This window comes from Apium graveolens, chromosome 7 (assembly GCF_009905375.1).
Source record: "Apium graveolens cultivar Ventura chromosome 7, ASM990537v1, whole genome shotgun sequence".
NCBI classification, from domain to species: domain Eukaryota; kingdom Viridiplantae; phylum Streptophyta; class Magnoliopsida; order Apiales; family Apiaceae; genus Apium; species Apium graveolens.
Genome location: NC_133653.1, coordinates 6,121,842 through 6,142,655, shown reverse-complemented (window position 1 = coordinate 6,142,655; position 20,814 = coordinate 6,121,842). Strand labels below are relative to the sequence as shown.

At 35.5% G+C, this 20,814-nt stretch overlaps 2 protein-coding genes across 5 annotated transcripts; one reads left to right on the top strand and one right to left on the bottom strand.

Annotated features, from left to right (window-relative positions):
- Nucleotides 1-1,101: 1,101 nt before the first annotated feature.
- On the bottom strand, nt 1,102-5,718 carry LOC141672537 (protein FAR1-RELATED SEQUENCE 3-like). 4 transcript variants are annotated; one of them, XM_074479155.1, is made up of 5 exons: nt 3,097-5,710; nt 2,918-3,007; nt 2,483-2,629; nt 1,753-1,869; nt 1,102-1,644 (listed from the first exon to the last, which is right to left on the bottom strand). In XM_074479155.1, the coding sequence occupies exons 1-4, from the start codon at nt 5,275-5,277 to the stop codon at nt 1,759-1,761; spliced, it is 2,529 nt and encodes an 842-aa protein (XP_074335256.1). In that variant the 5' UTR covers nt 5,278-5,710; the 3' UTR covers nt 1,102-1,644; nt 1,753-1,758. The 4 variants fall into 4 exon arrangements, with proteins under 4 accessions (XP_074335256.1, XP_074335254.1, XP_074335255.1 ...); XM_074479153.1 differs by having other exon boundaries at nt 1,103-1,869; nt 3,097-5,320; nt 5,595-5,718; XM_074479154.1 differs by having other exon boundaries at nt 1,103-1,869; nt 3,097-5,302; nt 5,595-5,702.
- Nucleotides 5,719-7,211: 1,493 nt separating this feature from the next.
- Nucleotides 7,212-9,283, top strand: LOC141675265 (basic leucine zipper 9-like). The gene is made up of 6 exons (XM_074481974.1): nt 7,212-7,483; nt 7,766-7,889; nt 8,010-8,175; nt 8,265-8,340; nt 8,550-8,675; nt 8,828-9,283. The coding sequence occupies exons 1-6, from the start codon at nt 7,235-7,237 to the stop codon at nt 9,116-9,118; spliced, it is 1,032 nt and encodes a 343-aa protein (XP_074338075.1). The 5' UTR covers nt 7,212-7,234; the 3' UTR covers nt 9,119-9,283.
- The last annotated feature ends 11,531 nt before the right edge of the window (nt 9,284-20,814 follow it).

Sequence of the window (20,814 nt, the reverse complement as noted above, 5' to 3'; positions counted from 1 at the left end):
CTCTCATCCTATTTCCTCCATTTCTAAATTTTAATTTTTATTATAATAGTTTTCAATAAAATCGAGATTTAAATCATTTTGGATATGATCTTGTTATCGTACTCATCTTTTTGGGTTGTTAATTGTCCCCAATTTTTTGGTGTATGGCTTGTTGTGTTTTTTATTCTTTGTCATGTTGCATTAAGAATGATTTCTACTGTACTGGGAGATTTGGGCAACCCGCTTCAAATATGGAATTGTGGTACTTATCGCGAGAGTTCACCTCGCACAACAAAGGATTGTTCAATAAATGGGGCATTTGTACCCCCAACCTCAGTTTGTGTAACTGATGGATACGAACACTGATCTATCACCGGTTTTTTATGTGCGTAGATCAATTGTGATTTTACTATTTTCAGTGATAGTGGTGTTGACTGGATTGTTCGAGAAATTTTTGTAATCATTTTTATCATCAAGAATATTTATATTATATATGTTAAGCAATCTGAAAATAAAACGGTTATTTGTTTAGCTCGATTTTTGTTTCACAATCAGGTTGTAGTTGTCAGTTTCGGGATTTATCCCGACTGCGTTCTTATGTTTTATGTTCAATAAAATCTTATTGTTCGTCAAAAAAAATTAAATTTGAATAAAAAGTTTCAGAAAAAAAAACAAATATAAATACATATTTGGCTCTGGTCACCCCCATTTCCTTCCGATTTTTGTTTACGGAAATGCTAGAGTTCACGGAACAATTATTGTTCTTATTATATGCTGATGATTGCGTAACATAACGAGATAATAGGTGATAGTTATGACACCGCTCGTTTTTAATTATTAATGTAACCCGTTAATAGGTGATATCGGCTAACCCTAAAAAAAATTAAATATCTAACATTTTTTAGAATGAAAGCATGAAATAGTTTTATAAATTTTGATAAAAATAAGGGGTAGATATTAATAATGATTTTAATTTTTTGCTAGATTATGCTGTATGAGTATGACTGGTAATTAACCACATTATTAGTTGGAATGATGCAGGCAAACCTTTTCTCCTGGTAACATGTCAACTAACAAAATGTGCATGGGAAGGGGCATATTTCATCAGAAATTCATGCAAATCGATATGTTTTTAAATTTTCGGAGGCCACTTTCATATATTTTCAAAAAAATTAATAGTAAAAAAATGTAAAATTTTGTTTTAGGGAGACATGTTTCCGTTCCCATTACTAGATCTTCCCCTGGTTATGTGCATCAAACACCGTGATGCACAGCTGCATAATCACATAATCCTCGAATTTCATTTTTAAACAAGCAGGCAAGTCGGCATTTTGTCCGATAGAGCCTTAAGCCCAGGTAACTTCATTTCAATCCCAGCTTTCCTTTAATCTGTGACATAGTAGTTGGTGTATATACAAATAGGGATGTTATCACTACAAGAAGGCGAGTCTGTTGCTCATTCTCATGCTAGTTTTGGCTTTTAAATGTCTACAGAGTCCGTCTGCAGCCACTCTTACGAGGTCAAAAGTATTCCCTTTGCATTCCTCCCTCTTTGTCCCGATTTGAAGTTGAGCTTCTGAGGCCTGAATAGGATTGTTTTGGTTCTAGTTTGTTGGATTATCGGTGTCTCAGCTCAGAAGGTGTTACTTACGCTGGCCATAACAACTGGCAGGTGAAACCTTTAATATTCTTCCCAGACGATAGGAAATATCTCCCAATACATTCATGAAATGCTTTACTTGAATGGAAAGAAGTCCAGAAGGAGATGCTTACATATATTCATAGTTGCTCGCGCATATACACCATTGATCTCAACATGGAACTAAGTGTATCTCTCGTCACTTGAAATTTCACCTCTGTTTCTCCTTTGGTAGTCTTGGTATCTTGGAGCTAAGACACACAAAACAACTTAAAATGAGAGGAAAAACAATAAACATACAACCAAAGTACTATCATCTTGATGCTTGAATTGCAAACAGAAATAACGCTTAAGAAAAGTACCTAATATTTTGGAAAAATGTTTAGGTCAATAAGATATACCAGCAAAGCTAAAGATATTCAAATACCTAAATCTCATATATACATCTCTCGACTGAAAGGCAAAGCAAAGAGAATACAGAATATCCACAAAATATCTTGACCACTGTTGCTAGGGAAGCACTGGTATTTACAAGGATGAAATAATTAAATTAATGCACCATCTTAATTGAAAAATTAAACTATATACAAGTGTCTAGTTCTGTGACTCTTATGGCTATGTTGTTTTTTTCTTGATATACATTCCCTGACAAACCGTTGAAATCCACCCATCCAGTCACTCATTAAATGGAACAGGGTCTATCAACGTGAGATTACTTTAATAAAATTTAAATTGTAGTAGTTAAAACAGAAGCAAGCTTACTTAAATTAATGCATACTGACAAAGGAACGAAACAGTTTAGCATAATGTCTTTTATGAAAATAATATTACAAAACAAAACAAAAAAAGGGGAGAGGTGAACACCTTTAAATTTATAACAGCTACTCTATTAGCTGGAGTTGAAAGCTGTTGACTGATGTAGGTCAAGGATTTCAACATAGGCTCTAGCGAGACCCTTGTAAGCCTAAATTGCACTTCTGATTCCGTCATAGGGTTGCCATAGTCTTGTAGCTACAATTAAGTGGCCAAAAGAACTAGAATATAACTAAAAATGACACATCATACTGAAATAATAATGTTACAAATTCCCGTGGCCGTGACCATCTTATAATCCAGCATCCGGTATCCAATAGAAAAATTAATATGCTGACTACCATGAGTGAAATTAGTAACGTTACATTATGTACAGAGTACATGAGATAGCAACTACAGGGAAACACATATATGAGTTGGAAATACTTAAATATCTGCTTATACCAACAACAAAAATCCTGCAAGTTGAAGGAGAAAACCACATACCTTAAGGTTAATCGCAGCTATTTTATCCAGTCCTCTGGGATCCTTTGCCTCTAAGAACCAAGTCATGGACTTAAAGAAAGTAAGAACTCCCTACAAAGAGATAGATATAGTAAATAAATAATTTCATTAAAGATTTCATGTTTCATAATTTGAAGAATAAAATCTTCCTGGCATATTACCGGGGTACCAGGAGTGCCGCTTTCACAGTTGATACACATCGGAGCAACACCTTGATGACTTAGATTGGCAAAAGGAACACTGGAATGATTTAGACTATAACAAGTTGGTGTTGCATTTTGCGAAGGCCGCAATATATCATTTGCATCAAAGTCAGAAGCCAATATAGGAGTCTTAGTATTATCTTTCTGGTTATTAACTATTCTTCCAGAGTTTAAAGGTGAATCTTTAGCTATTCTTTTCTTCATAACAGCAACTTCCTTAGAAGCCTCTTTAAGAACTTTCAAAACAGTGTTATAAGTTTCCTTAGCAATTGCTCCTTTCTCTGCAACTTTAATGGCCTCTTGGCATAGACTGTTGAAACGCATGGTCAAAGATTCCATACCTTTTGTATCTATATCGTCTTTATCTGACCAATTATCAACTCTGGCATTTTTGGTCCATCTCTTGAGTACATAATGGGATGGAAGTGTGAGAACATTTGTCACAGTGAAGACGGTCAATATGTGCCTACATAGAATACCGGAGTACTCAAACATCTGGCAACTGCATTTTGCATTCATCTCTGAAACATTCCATGTGACTGTGTATGCTTTGTGGTCATGTTCATATTTTGCAACTCTAAATTTACTGATGACTCCATCATCCTCAACCTTATTTGCAGTATATATAAAAGTTTCAACTAGTTCCTCCTGGAATTTCGAGAAAACCATTTTGCTGTAAATATTTGCTGCCTGCTGTTCCATTGGTGATGGAGTTTTCAGGTCTGGTGTGGAGCAAACAGTATCAAAATCTGCAAGCGTCTCTCTTTCAAGCGTATTTTCCAAAGCCTTTTCATACTGCGTAAAGAATGAGGATATGGTGGTGTGCTGATTCACATATCCACTAAAGAAGGAATGTAACCCCTGATCTGGTGAAAGCATAGCAAAAAATGTACCCCGAAAATAAACTGGAGCCCACTGACTGCGAGCATTATACACAGCTTGAAGCCACTCAAGCTTTTGAAGACCAAATTTATCAATGAGAGAGCACCATGATGATTCAAAATCCTCAATTGTCTCTGAAAAGTTGATACAACTATAAAGCTCTCCGTAAAAGGAAGGATGGGCGAGAAAGATATTAGATAACCTCTCCTGGCCTTCTCGCAAAATGTGCCACTTGCAAATACAATGACGACTTCTTGGAAATACGTGATTAACTGCAGCCTGAATTGCTCTATCTTGGTCAGTAGTTATGGTAACCGGAGGACAGTTATTCATTGCAGAGAGCCATGTTTCAAATAACCATGTAAAAGATGACTCTGATTCATCCATGAGCAATGCACAGCCAAAAAGAACAGCTTGACCATGGTGATTTACACCAGTGAAGGGAGTGCACGGAACCAGATACTGATTAGGTCTATACATGGTATCAAATATAACTGCATCCCCAAAGTGACTATATGCATTCCTCGATCTTGCATCAGCCCAAAAGACATTTGTTAAGTGATTCTCATCATCGAGTTGTATGGCATAGAAGAATCCAGGGTTCTCAGCCTGCTTCTTTCTAAAATAATTGAGAAGATTCTGAGAATCTCTTCCTAAATTCCTCCTCCCGCTATAAGATTGAACAACATTCATTGGACCAACATATCTAGGTCGTATTTCTACACCGCATTTAGTTGAAGCCCCATGATTAGGACCACAAGATACAAGATTTCCATCCATAGAGATTAACATATCACTCGAAGCATCAAAAGTTTCAGCAACATGCTTTTTAGCACCAGCAAAATGTCGACGCGGTCGAAGAGAATGAACCTTACTAGAACTCACATTAGAATGATCATGCTTGTCCACAAATTTCGTCACAACCCAACAATCCAAATCTCTCCTCACTACTCTCATCACAGCATTACAACTCTCCACATTCTTCCTCCTAAAAACCTCTCGTGAACACGAAAACTCCCAACTAATAATATCCCCATCAGGCTTACAACGACTATACTGACCAACACGAATACCAAAACCCACACGCTTAGCATACGCCTCATAAAATGTCTTTGCAACTTCTTCAGATTCAAATTCCTTACCAACATACGGCTTCACATTATCACAATCATAACCAACACTCTCTCTTTCACTCGAACACTCATAATTCTCGTGTCCATTGCTACCACTACCACGAAATTCATTATCATTATCCATTTATTACAATCTTTTTTTGCTAAACCTGGTCCAAAAAGTAAATCTATAACAATGTGGGAGATTAGGGTTAAAATGAGATCAAAATAACCACTATGCATTACTTAAACGAGGGTAAAATGTACGCAGACCTTAGCATTATCGAAAAATCAAAGAGACTGTTTCCTTAAAGACCCGAACTTTAAGGCAAGATAACTAGGCTACAACTAAAATAACAGCAATTCTTGTCAAAATTTACATTCTTGCAAGCTAAATTTAAAGAATGAACAACAACTGAAATTGAAAGAATCTTTGAAAATGGAAAGTTGAAAAGATCTTACCTTTAAGTTTGAGTTGTTAATGGCTTTTCTTGAAGCTAATATTAATATTAGCTCATCAAATTGAAAGAATTTTTAAAAAAAAATGTTGAGGTGCTTTGGTGAAGACTGATGAGTGTAATAACTGAAACAGAACAGCTTTATTACATTTCTACTTCTGACCCGCTTCATTTTATCCGACCCGAAACGTAGTATTTACTCCACGCAATTTATCTGTCCTAGATTACTTCTGAGTTGTGACCCAAAATTTTCCACAGTACATTATTGAAAATATTTTAAAAAATATATTTAATATACTTTAATACATATTTTTTTAATTTTTCAAAATAATGAAAGAATGAGTTTTTATTTACGGTCAAATTTGAGTTAATTTGACCTTCGAAATTCAAATAAGAACAGATAAATTAGAACGGAAGGAGTAACTTACATGTGTAAATAAATTAAAAAGTAATTCTTTTTGTTTCTAGTATTTTTTTTAATTGTAATGTTATCAAAAATAAAATATAAAATTTGGATCAAAATTTAACGTGATATTATCCATTATTTTAATCTTTCCTGGGAGTGTAAACTGAGTCTGGTTGAACCACACAACCCTCTGCTCAACTCTCATATTATTTTATTTTAATAATATTGAAGGCTATTTTAAATTGCTTTTATAAAACTTGCCTAATTATAAAAAAAAAATATTTACAAACTCGAACTCAAACTTATTAACGAATTGAGTTGAAAACAAGTCTAGTCGCACACGAGCTCTCATCTAATGTTACTCATTAGAAGAGAAAAAGATTTAAACCATCGAATCTAACTAGTTATCGATTTGGACTCGAACCAATTCCAAATTTTATTTATTATCCCAAAGTGTTTAAGTATTAAATATATAATGTAGTTTTAAGTTTAAAGTACAAGAATTATTGTGAAAAATTAGAATATATGAAAGTTTTTTAAGAATTTTAGTGAGTCGTCTTCGAGTCAATCTTGAGCCGATTTCGAGCTACACATGCTAATAGCTTCACTCAAGTTCATTAGTTTAACTCTAACACGTGATCGTCCGATCATTATATTATAAAAGTTTGTACACCGTCATTTGAATATTATAATCTCAATCTGGGGAAAAAAAGACAATCACCCTCCATTAACATTACAATGTTCTGACAATTGTAAAAAATAAATAAAGAAAAAAGAAAGCACAAGACACTCACTACCAAATAGTACTCTTTTGTCCCTCCCAATTGTTATCACTTCTAAGAAATTGTCCGATACGTATTTTAAGATAAATAGAAAGTAACTTTTTTAAAAAATTTCATTTTCCGATTAAAAGTTTAAACATTCTAACTTTATTCAGAAAAGGAAAATTTTTTAAAAAAAATTATAGAACTATATTTTCTATTCATCTTAAAATACGTATCCAACATTCTCCCATAAACGTTCTCCCATAAACGATAACAATTGGCCGGGACTGAGAAGTAGTAAAAAGACAAGCACTTTAACTTACCTTGTGCTGGTGCTGATTCACTACACCACTATACTGATTTCAATACAATGTATGTCAATGTCATTTAACTTTGTTACATTAGCCTTAGCTTGCTTGTTAAGAAACTTGCATTCTTTTTTATATACTTGATCACAGTTCATTTGCTGCAGGCATGGATAAAAAACCAAGTGTACTACTAGGCAATAAGATAAGTAAGATGAATAAGATTTCGTCTGAGCTGGATTTCGAAGATATTTTTCGGGAAAGTGTTGTTGATGAGGGTGTGGTTGATGGTGATCATGAGGATGTTAAGTTTCATCGTAGGATGAGTCGTGATTTTTTTGCTGATAGTTCAAATGCTGGTGGCCTTTTTCGTGTTGATGAACTCTCTGATCTTACCTCCTTTCCGTTCCCTAATCAGGTAAGTGTGCCCGCGCTATGTAATTAGTAGTTATGGTTAAGTTACCAGTTCTCCTAACACCTCGCGCATGTCAGTCTTATTTATGAGTACACGCTTTTTTTTTTAAAAATAGTTGATGTTTGTTAGAATAATATAAGATCCTGGAAAGAGTCATTCTCTAACACCTCGAGGTTTTAGAGTAACTGGTTCCTTGACAATGCTTATATACTATGTTTACTTTTAGAGCATTATATACTATGGTTTCTATAAACCTTCATGTAAGTGTTTAATTTGATGTGCCAGGAGATTATGAATGGTTTTTCGAGTTGTGCTGAAGTAACAGGAGCTCCGCTCTGGTGTCAGAGTTACAGTACTCCCAAACACTCTTGTGTGACAGCCACAATGGATTCACAATCATCAATATGTGGTATGTTGCTCTTGTGTATGAGATGAGAGTGTTACATTTACGGAACATTTTATTGATCACTACTGTGTATATGAACTCCAAAAATGCTAGATTTAATGACAGATGCTATCTTTATTGCAGCTGGGAGTCCAACTTCAGCTGCTAACTATCTGCCCAAAAGTTGTGATAACCAAGGGGTGGGGGTCACTAGTGGTTCGTCGCATGACCTATCTGATGATGATGATATCGATACAGAAGCTGGTCCGTGTGAGCAGAGTGACCAGGTTGATGTGAAACGTATTAAAAGGTAAAATGTGTGCAAAATTAAAAAAAAATGAGATTGCTTGATAGATGTGAGCTTGCTGAGATCCCTGTCATGGTCTTCAATTTATTTAGGATGGTCTCCAACAGAGAGTCTGCTAGGCGATCCAGAAGAAGAAAGCAAGCACATTTGGCAGATCTTGAGCAACAGGTGTATTGTTTTAGTAGATGTTAATCTATATCCCCCCTTTCGTACATGAGTAGACTGCTGTTTACGCCCCTGCAAATAAATGATATCATAGCATAGTCAATCGTCTGCAGGAAATTGGATATGTCGTCGTGTTTATTCTGCATTTAGTGATGCACGAGATTTCTTTCAAATTAGTTCTCAGTTGAAAACTGATATATGGCTTTCCACAGGTTGAGCAGCTTCGCGGAGAATACTCAACTTTGTTTAAGAATCTGACAAATGCTAATCAACAGTTTAAAGATGCAAATATGAATAATCGAGTTCTGAAGTCAGATGTGGAAGCTTTAAGAGCCAAGGTACCGAACATCTTAAAATGTTAATCTATAACCAATGATTGATTCAAAAACTTAAAATTATTTATGAAATTTACCAGAAAGATTCTACTTATCTCATGTAATTTTCTGAATCAGAGTTTGTAAACTGTAATTGCTATGGTATACATGAATAGGTGAAACTGGCTGAAGATATGGTTACGCGAGGCTCCCTAACCTCCAGCATAAGCAACTTACTTCAGAATCATCTGAACACGCCACAATCATTTGGAACGCATAACATGGACAGGGTAGGCAATGTCTCACCAACTATCACAGTTCGCGGAGACAATCCATCGTATCATGGAATATCAGGATCAGGCCACACCTCAACTCTGGAGCATGATAATGTGGAACACTACAATGGGACTGTCGACAATAGCATCATGAACGACGCTGTTAACTGTGCCTCGGAGATATGGTCCTAAGGATCTCATGTTTCAACATTGGCAAAGTAGAAGTGAAGTGTGATTTTCATCATTCTCTGTTGTTAGACTCACCTAAGCTGTGCTTCTTTTAGGTTTCTTGTGTACTAAGACTTTTCTGCTGCATTTTTAAATGGATGTCAATGTTGCATAAAATTTAAGTTGTTAGCTATGATCTTGTAGAACTCACAGATGATTGTCTAATGTCTTCAAAGTAACTAAAAAATTTTATATCAAGGGAAGTCTCGAAAAAATGAGCACGCTAAATTTATCTTGAAGTGTCAACAAATGGTTGGTACAGTGGTATGATTGGTACAGCGGTGAAACTCTTACTCGACTTAGGTTAAGGGCCGACTGTTACTACAATCTGCAATTAATACATATAATATATATGTGTGCGAATAAAAGAAATCAACAAAAATGATTTGAAGGAGAAGTTCTCGAGTACAGTCGTATAACTGTCTCCTTAAAGCTATTACGACCCCCACGATATGTGCGAGTCGTTAGCCTCCCATGATAAAACGAGAAAACGGCGATGTTACGCGAACAACACCTTCGGCAAACTAGAACGGAGGAAAAAATCATCACCGGAACAGAGAGAGGGTAGGGTTTGTGTTTAGGAGGCAGCTGTGTGTTGGATTTCGAACCAATGAGTAACCCTAAGCCTTATACGATAATATATAGGCTCGACGGAAACGTGTGGGCTACTCTACGCGTAATTAATTAAAACGCGTTAATTAATCAGTCGGTTAATAAATCAAATCTGTAATTGAATCTGATTATTATTACGTCAAATCAATTAAAATAATCCGTAGTCAAAACGAATTAAACTCTTAAAAATCCCAAGCTCAGTGGAAATTAAATTTAGCAAAACTAGTCCGTAATTATTCGGGCCAATTTTCTGCTACATTCGTGTCCGCACATCGCACACGCGGGCAAGCTCGAAGGCTTCGCAAGCCTCGGATTGTCCCTCGAAAACCCAAGATTTGCACCCCCCTGCGCGTGCACGTAAGTGTTGGAGGAATACATAAGTAACACATTTGAACACTACATAAGTGTTTTGCTATATAAAACTATATATGCTCCTTTGCAAAATCAACGTAGGGCTTTCTTTTCTTCCAAAAATTTCCACTACTAAGAGCCTAACTTTGAATGATCATATCTCATCCATCTCTTATTCATTTTGAGTTATTCAAAGTGCCTCGGAAACCTCTCTCGGAGGAGAAGACATTCCAAGTGTCACTTGCACGCATGCAAAATTCGTCCACTCAAATTATGGCTCAAATTGACTTGACAATGTGGGACTACAACCCACATTTTCCAACAATCCTCCACATGGATGAGATTGGTGTTTCGGTAGCACACACCAGATAGACAGACACGGAATTTGACTTGGTAATAGTTTCTTCAATCAGATATAGCATATAATAGGTAGAGAATGCTCCTTGAACCTTCGCTCGAATAAGCATACTGACTTTACTGGTAGACAGTAGACGTGCTTGTCCTTGAACTGTTCGACCGTTTGTGTAAACGATGATATATTTATCACTATATCTTTTCTGACTCGTTCAGTTCTCATGAGTATGTCCATTTTGGCCCAGGAACATCGTCCTGGTTCTGCAGGAGTTTCTAAAGAATTGTGCCTCGCAATTCTCCTTTGAAGTGGCCCCACTTCTCTCCCACATAGGTGATCTTTATCTTATAGAGTAACCCGCGTTTACTTAACTGAATTCCATGCGTTTAGTCTTGAACTCCATGTATTCACCAAAAGATCATTAAAAGCTCAAAGGTTTAACCTCGTACCATACGGGTTCTTGGAATCTCATGTCAGCATTAGTTGGGTTTCCACCATGACGCTGTTAAGCAACAGGCTTAAGGCCCATCCCTCTCGATTATTTCTCAACCACTTCTCTTGATAATTCTTTGGTTAGCGGATCCGCGATATTATCCTTTGACGGTATATAGTCAATAGTGATAATTTCGGTTGAGATCAATTGTCTAATGGAACTATGTCGTCGTCGTATATGACGAGACTTTCCATTATACATCGTGCTATATGCTCTACCAATAGCGGATTGACTGTCACAGTGTATCCCTATTGCAATCACAGGCTTTGGCCATCTTAGAATATCCTCTAAAAATTGGCGTAGATATTCAGCTCTTTAGCACATTTATCTAATGCCACAAACTCAGCTTCCATCGTGGAATGAGTTATCACAGTTTGCTTTAAGGATTTCCATAAAATTACCGCAATAGCTAGTGTAAACACATAGCCACTCGTAGACTTTAGAGCCTTTTTACTAGATATCCGCGTCAGTATATCCCTCTAATACTGCTAAATATCTGCCATAGTGCAATCCATAGTCTCGAGTTCCTCTCAAGTACCTCAGTACCCTTATGATCGTGTTCCAATGATCATCTCCCGGATTACTCGTAAACCTACTCAACTTGCTGATTGAGTATGCAATGTCTGGTCTTGTACAACTCATTAGGTACATTAGACTCCCAATTATCCTCGAGTATTCCAACTGAGAAATTGTTGCACCTTTGTTCTTGGATACATGTAAAGTCATATCCACAGGTTTTCTAGCTTTCTCGAAGTCATCCTTAAGAAACTTCTCAGGGATCTTGTCAACATAATGAAGTTGATTCAATGTGAGTCCCTCTGATGTTCTAGAAATTTAGATTCCTAGAATCATATTTGCTAGTCCCATATCTTTCATGTCAAATCTTGCCCTTAACATGTCCTTTGTAGATTTGATCACTTTATCATTGCTTCCGGCAATAAGTAGATCGTCTACATATAATGCCATCATGACATAACCATTGTCGTTGTGCTTGACATAACTGCTTTCGTTATCCTTGTAATAGGCACAGCTATCACAATTATTGATCTTGAAACCATTGGCCAGCACGACCTCATCAAATTTCTCATGCCATTTCATTGGCGCTTGCTTCAAGCCATAAAGTGATTTCACTAGTCTACAGACTTTCCTCTCTTTTCCAGGGACAATGAACCCTTCAGGTTGTTCCATATAGATTTCATCATCTATATCTCCATTTAGGAAAGCTGTTTTTACATCCATTTAATGTACTACTAAATTTTGCATTGCAGCGATATCAAACATCATCGTTATAGACGTTATTCTCGTTACTGGAGAATATGTGTCAAATCAAGACCTTTGTGTTGCTTGTATCCTTTAATTACAAGTCTTTCCTTGTACTTATCGATAGTACCATCAGTTTTCAACTTCTTCCCCACTTGTTGCCTAACGGTTTACAACTGTTTGGAAAATCAACTAATTCCCAAGTCTGATTCTGCAAAATTGAATCCACTTCAATTTTAATGGCCTCTTTCCACATGAGGCCATTGGGTGAGGTAACCACTTCCTTATAGGTTTTCGGGGTCACCTTCCTCGAGCAAATAGGTCACAAAATCATACCTATATAATTTCTCCGTACGTTGTCTTTTGCTCTTTCTCACTACCCCACATTCTTGTCCTCACTTTCTTCACTCTCATTATTGTCATCTATAGACTCATGAGCTCGTTTAGACGTTGCAGGAGGTTCGTTTCCTAGATTACGAGGAAACGTCATCGCAAAAAATGAGGCATTCCTAGATTCCATAATCATATTCTTCTGAATGTCATGAATCTTAGAATCATACACGAGAAACCGATATGCGGTGCTATGTGGACCATATCCGATGAAGATACAGTCCACAGTCTTTGGACCAATCTTCACCTTCTTAGATGTAGGTGTTAGGTAATGAATACAACACAGAGGGGGGTGAATGTGTTTTGGATTATTTTTAAGCTTTTTGAACAGTTATGGATGTGGTGAACAAAGTAATCTAACTTGTAGAGATAAAGTGTTTTAACAGAAATAATAAAACATGCACATGAACACACTATCTTAAAAACTCACTTAATTTTATATTAAAATCAAGTATGTCTTTCTACAAATTTCTGGGTTCTTTGTTGATAAAGAACTCAGCTTCTTTCTTGAGAGAGTTACAAGATTTTTAGATCTATTTGTTACTTTAAAACAAAGCATCCAGTGTTTACTTTATAGAACAGTAAACACGGGTTTTACACAACATGCAATAGCATGTACTAAACCCTACTTTAAGTTAACTAGAACTTTATATATCTGGCTTAGTGTATTTTTGCAAATCATGCATGTCTATGACTTTACTTTGTTAGTTAATCTTGACCTTTGATCTTGTACTCTTCAAGCTGCTTTTGTAGACTTTTCAAATCTGTGATTGATTTGTTTGTTGATTGATAATCTTGGATCTTTAACTGGTCTGCATTTTATACTTGAGGTTTATATCGAGACCTCCAGTTAAAACTATAGAAAACTGACATCTCGATAAGTATAATAACTTATCGAGATCTCTTAGTTCTCTACAAGTGTTTTGACTTATCGAGTTCTCGAATGTGAACTTGACTTATCGAGATCTCTGAGTTCTCGAGTATGAACTTGACTTGTCGAGATCTTTGAGTTCTCGAATATGAACTTGACTTGTCTAGATCTTTAAGTTCTTGAATATGAACTTGACTTGTCGAGATCTCTGACTTCTCGAATATGAACTTGACTTGCCGAGATCTCTGAGTTCTCGAATATGAACTTGACTTGTCGATATCTTCAATCTTCATATCTTCATTTTGGCTTGTCGATATCTCTGAAACTTCTCTATAAGCTATTTTTGACTTGTCGATAAGTCATTCTGGAGTTCTCGAATGACTTCTCTATATGACTTGATCTGTGACTTGTAGATTTCTTGACTTAGAATGTTTTTTCAAAACAGATTTATTCAACTCCAAGCTTCTTCACACTTTCTCTTAGGCATGATCTTCATGATCTTCTTTCAGAGTTTATTCTTAGGCTTGAGACTGTTTACAGTTTAATACTCTAGTCCAATCTATTGACACTTTTACAAACTCAAGTAATGCAATACAAAATTCAAACTTAGATTATCATACAACTTACTTAGGGCTGTCAATTTGACTTAGTCTTGTTATAGTATAGGCATTCTTGCACAACAATCTCCCCCAATTTGTGAGAAGATTGCTTATCACAAATTCATGCTTGGTAACAAGACTAACCCCAAGCTACAATGAACAATAGATCATTTGTGACGCCCTCAATCTCGGGGTTAGGAAATGAGGACTCACACACCTTTAATCTATGAATTAAATAAGCATAAACCCCGATTAACTACTAACAGGATCAAACAGGATAAAGTTTTAGACAAGATTACAACTACCAGCCATAATATATAAATTACAACCCAAAATAAAACCAAATTTACATAGTCGATTCCGACTTGGAACCGACAGATAACCCATTGTATCTTTACTAGTTTCTGGCTAAGCGCTTGCTCACTCATAACCTGTACTACCTGCTCTGGTATCCGGAAGCCCTCAACACGGTAGGGACCACCAGGTACGCTCTTACGAGCAGTGCGCCTAAGCCTAGCCATCATCTTTCTTAACTGCCATGGTTAGATCAAAGCAAAACAAATGAGTATAAAACTCAGCAAGTAACTATATAACAGTTCTACGATACAAAAACTATAATATACCATTACTGCTTTTCAGGGCATTCTATTTTAACATCTCTAGGTGGTAGATTTCTGTCTTTTGGGCTATGAAAGGGTTATGAAGAAAAGCTTTGGGCTTTCAGGAAACAAGGCTCAAGATAGGGTTGAAAGCGGACATTCATCACAAATCATTAACACGATCTCAAATGATCTTTCGTATGGAAAGCGAGAATCTTTTCATCATTGGGAATCAATTATACGAATAATAATATTATTAGAATCAAAAATCAGGGTTCACAATGTAACGATTGGGAAATTTACGTTGTATTATATCATATTTATAATAAATTATGTGTATTAATGTCATTTATGTGTGATTATTTGTTAAACCCTAAATTGTTACGCGTTACGTGTATTGCGTGTCATTTCTGTATTTTTAAGATATTCCTCGGATATTTTATTTTACATTCATCATTTTCATTTCAAACTTTTTATGACCCAAACCATGATTTTAAAGCTAGTATTTCAAATAAAATAATGGGCCTTATTTTTCATCAAACGACTCTTACCATCGCATTATTCTGAAGATCTAGATATTTTATAAATTTTCTCGTTTTGCGAAAAATGACTTTTCCGGGCACCATTGGGTGTTAAAAACCCCACAAAAATCACATTTTTATTTTTATAAAATTATAGGACTTTTATTTATACCATTTCTTTGTATTTTTGCATTATTCACAATTTTTGGGAAATTTTGACATATATATTGTACATATAAAATATTTATAAATTAAATTTTAATACCCAAAAATTATAAAAATTAGGGCCAAATATTTTTATTAGATGTATAATTAGCCCCTTAATTTTATTTAGGAGTATTATTTTTCACACTATATATACCCTAATTATTATTAATTAATTCATTAAAAATCTGAAATTCTGCAAATTATTCCCAAATTCAGAAATTAGGGTTTGGTGTTCTTAAGATTCAAGCAGCGATTTGATTGTGATTCCGACTCCCAAATCAGACGTGTGAGTACTCAATCAAAAGCTCTTGATCTCTACTTTCTATTTCTGTCATCAATTTTGTATTTTATTGCTTTGATTTTCAATTCGTATTTTTAGGGTTTATAGTCGAATTAGGCATTTTGATTTCGGGGGTTATTTGCTGAAATTGATGTCGTAAATAACTTTATTTGATGATGTATGTTTGATTTCTGAACGATAGCTAGATATTGTAGTTCGATTTTTAGGGTTCATGTTCGATTTAGGGGTTTTTAAATTAAGAATCGTTTGATGTTTTGGTTGATCCAGATAGCTTTATCTCGAGTTTAGGAATGATTTCGTATACTTATTTTGATTATATAACCCCTGGGAGACTAAGAACGAAGTCTTGAAATTTTGACGATTTTGTTTTTAATTTTCTGAATTCTCGATTGATCTGTGATTGTTGTGATGGTTGGGGATTGATTGTAAATAGTTTAAGCTTTGATTTGACACCCGAATCATCGAATTTGGTTTCCGTTTAAGCAAGACCCGTTTTTCCGATTTAAACCACCGGAGAAGCTTCGTTTTTGGCCGGAGATGGCGGTGAGGCGGTGGTGAGGGGATTTCGACACCGTGGTGAGATGGCTGCAGCACGGAGGAATCGAATGGGACCAAGAACTCGGGCAAACGATCATCTGGAAGCTCAGAACACGCTTGTCGGAAAAAATGGCCGGTGGCCGGAGTGGTTGCAGAAACCGGCGGGTTGACCCGTGTTCATACTAACCCGATTACCGACCCGTTAACCCGGAAGGATGACCCGGTTTTGATCCTAAAGTTTCCTAATCTGTTTTTCTGTTTATGTTTCTGAATTTTAATTAATTATTTATATTCTATAAAAATCAAAATTAGTTTTTATTAATTCTGAAAATCAATTAAAAATTAGTTTTAAATTCTGTAAAATAGTATTAATAATTCCTAAATTGTTTTCTTAAGTTATAAATTCGAATTTAGTGATTTAATTAAGTATTTATTTATTTAATCGTTTATCTATTTATTTATTATTTAATAGTTAAGTAATAATTGATAATTACAGATTAACATTTACCAAATATTACGAGAAAAGATTCGATAATTAGAGAATAAAAAGATTGACTCATAATTATACAGATAATTGAACGATAAATTCAATTATTATTATTATTCGGACGATAGATAATTATTCGTAAAATATCGTAATGATTATTCGTAACGAATAATTAAATATAGATAGTTGATTTAAATCGTATAAATTGTAATAAAAACCGTAATATGTCAGTAATCATACGAGAAGGGTGAGTAACTCGTGGAAATACGAGTAATTGATTGGTGAATTGAATTCTGATTCGAATAATAGTTTATTTATTCAATAGTTATCGTATCAGCTGATTGTATCGATTAATTATTTGTAAATAATCGATCTAATCAAATAAATAATGACAAGTTGTAAATATTTGTAATAAATTGTGATTAATCCTAATAATTAGGAATTAATTATTTTATCTTACTGAATAATTACTTATTAATTATCTATTAGTTATTTATTTATAAAATATTTAAAAATGATTAATTATTTCGGTAATTAATCAAATAACTTTCAATAAATCATAACATATTCTTTTTAACTCCAAAAATTATAGAAAATTTTTTTTTGACTTTGAATTTACTTAAATAATTATTTTAGGATTTAAAAATTTGTAATAATTATTTATATTGAATAATAAATTGAATTATTAGTGTTTAATTGATATTAATTAGACCGTTAATCCGATTTGAGCGAAACGAAAGCCATTTGACTCAGAAAAATAAATCCTTTTCATTAAAAATAATATGAAGACCTAATTTCTTCTAGAAATTTGCTGACTTTATCAACTGCTTGATTATCAATCGAAATGCGTGTCGAGACGAGTCCGAAAAATTCCGAAAAAATGGGAAATGAGGCAGAAGGTGATCAGTGAAGCAATCAGCGAGTCGATTTTGATTCTAAAAATTATTTTAACTATAAAAATGATTATGTGCTTATGTGCCTATGTGTATTATGTGGTTAATCGAGTCTTACTTGTTTATATGCAATATACGAGTCAGTCATAAGCGTATGGGTAGATAATAGGAACGAAATGAAATCCATTCAAGATACAATTGAAGTACAAAATGGCTTAACCGGTCTATTTTGCTAACAGAAGCTAAACCAGCAAGGCAGGTCGAGTAGGTGATAGACGAAAAGTGATTTAATTGCAGTGAGTCGCGCAGAAGGCAAGTTTCTCCCTTATTCTACTTTCAGAATAGTGATATTCATTTCAAATTCTTATCACGCTTGTACTCTTTTAATTCTCTTGTTCATATTTCAGTTCAATTCTCGAATTATTCTCTTCATTTGAATTCATTGTTCATATTCTAATTGTTATTCACAATTATTGATATATTCTGGTGATTAGAATATATCAAAGCATACCGATTGTTCCGGTTGTTATTCCAGGGACTGGATAATACTACTTTGGGGATTAAGTTTACTTAATCCTAAGGACCGGGACATAACCGGATCCTTGAGATGGGTCGTAGTTCCTGGGTGCCCGACGGGATCTATACAGTGAGATATAGATCTGCACTGTATACTGGCTGATCAGCAGGGTATAGCTGCGAACTTGAGTCCAGTTTAGTTCATTTATATTCGCCAGTAATGGCCTTCTTTCTATTCTCGTAGGGTTATATCTTTGCAGATATACCCGGGTTACGGATTCATTTATATTGCCTTAACACTGTTTATATTTTGTGGACTTGTTGAGCAATTTTTGGCTCACCCTTTTTGTTGTTATTCACCTTATTGTTTTCAGTTAAGAAGGAATATGAAACCCATCAGGACTCGAGTGGTAAAGAAGCGGGTCAAGCCTTGGGATCCTCTCACACCCAAGGTGTTGATCCCAATCCAGGAAGAAATCTTTGAGTTGCCTGAGCAGGTGGAGTGTTGATAGATAGTGTGTGTGTGTTTGAATAAAAGCTGAACTTAGTTTAAAATGAATTAGACAATGGTTTGTAATAAAGAGAGTTTGTGAGATTTTAAATTTGGTTTGTAATAAAGTAGTTAGTGGTTCTTGTTTTCATACTTCAACCTAAAAAGATCCTGGTTATTATTAAAGGGGTTTAGTTTTATTTCTTTATTAGTTGTTAATCAGATTTTACAGGTTTGGTGATTAGCTAGTAACCCCCAGACTTATACCCCGGGTCTGGAGGGCGTTACAGGTTTGACATCAGAGCTGTAGGTTTGGTCCCTGAAAATAAGAACATTAGGATTAGGATAAGATAGGGAGATCACATAGAATAGGAATAGTAAATAGAGAGATTAATGTTTGGATTTAGGTCAGATTAGATTAGGGAGTATAAATCGTAGGACTATTTAGTGACCTTTTCTTTTCTTTGGTATATTATCAGATGGCATCTTCTGGTTATTCTGCATCTTCTGAGAGGACAGTCACCGGGCCAGCAGCACCAGTTATACCTTCAGTATCCGAGTATATGTTTCCTCCTCTACCACCTCCATCACCATTTCCACAGGAGCCGGTACCACCAGTACAGGGGATAGTTCATGACCCCATAGAGAAGTTTGATCCATTTGAGTTCTTTGAGCCGATGGTTCCTTTACCAGTTGAGCATCAGTTTATACCGGGGATTGAGCAGGAGTTACCACCACCCTCATTGTTACCTCCTATACCAGTGCATGCCCCAGAGCCGGATGTGTTTCAGATGATTCCAGTCGAGGGGATTGGAGACCATGATGTGGATCTACATCTAGGATTACCACAGCAGGGTGCAGGTATACCGAGGGTTCCTTCACAGGAGTCAGTAGGTCAGGTTGCTCAGCCGCATATGGTACCATACCATGAGTACAGGGTTATGAGGGATGATGTGGAGTATTGGCGAGCATAGTGTCGAGAGATCATGCATCTGTTTGACCTGAGGGACAGAGGACCATTAGCGGCCCTACAGCCAGATTATTATATGAGACAGCGATTGCAGTCAGTTTTGATGAGTGCCACTTGGGAGCTTGATGATTTGACCCATGAGGGACCACCTTCTTTCGCAGAGTTCTACAGGATATTTCGCTTGGCACAGACTTTGGTTCAGGCACTTAGGGATGAGCATAGGCGTATTCCGCCTGGGTTTTGAGCCAGTGACGGTTTTGAGACAGTGACTTCAGAGTACAGATGTATATATAGGCAGCATAGTATAACCTAGTGAGTAGTGTATACGTATGTACTAGTAGTTTAACCTGTAGTAGTTTGACCTGTAGCGGTAGTATGACTGTAGCCGTAGTGATTACCAGTAGCACGAGACTTTTTGTATCAAGCATTTACACCTGAGGCTGGTGTCACATATATATAAACTGAACTTTTCAAATTTCTTTTATCTAAATTTCAGTCTTTACAGTTTTACAGCATTTACTTTCACTTTATTGTTTTAAAGTTTTTCATATTATAATTTCTGTTGAAAAAAGAGAGAGAAAAGAACAACCATTTTATTTAATTGTTTACATTTCCAGTTTTTATATTCAGTAACTATTTTCTTTATTTAAAGCATGTTGTTAATACAGGATAAATTGTCTTCTTACCTATTGTCAATTGTTTATTAAACTGTTAAAGAAATATCACTTGTTTTATTATCAGAAGAAGATGGCACCAAAAAGAAAGACTAGGACTGAGACCTCTAACAGCAATTCCGAAGGTCAGACTAATGAGACCATGAACCAAATATTCCATCTGATGCAACAATAGATGGTAATGATGCAGCAGCAGATGCAGCATCAACAACAGCAAATCCAACAATAAATGTTACAACAGCCACCTCGTCCTGAACCTCAATTACCACCAGCATTACCTGTTGTTACTTTTAAGCAGTTTCAGTCAGTTAAACCTCCAGAATTTGACGGGTCTACTGATCCTATTAAAGCCACCACCTGGTTAAAAGAAATAGAGGAAGCGTTTGCACTAGTGAAGATAGATGAGGACCAGAAGACTGATTTTGCTAGTTACTTGTTGAAAGGAGAGGCAAATTATTGGTGGAAATCTAAAAAGGCTTTAGAGGGTGAAGATGTTATTGCTTGGGATAAGTTTAAAGAGTTGTTTTTAGAGAAACA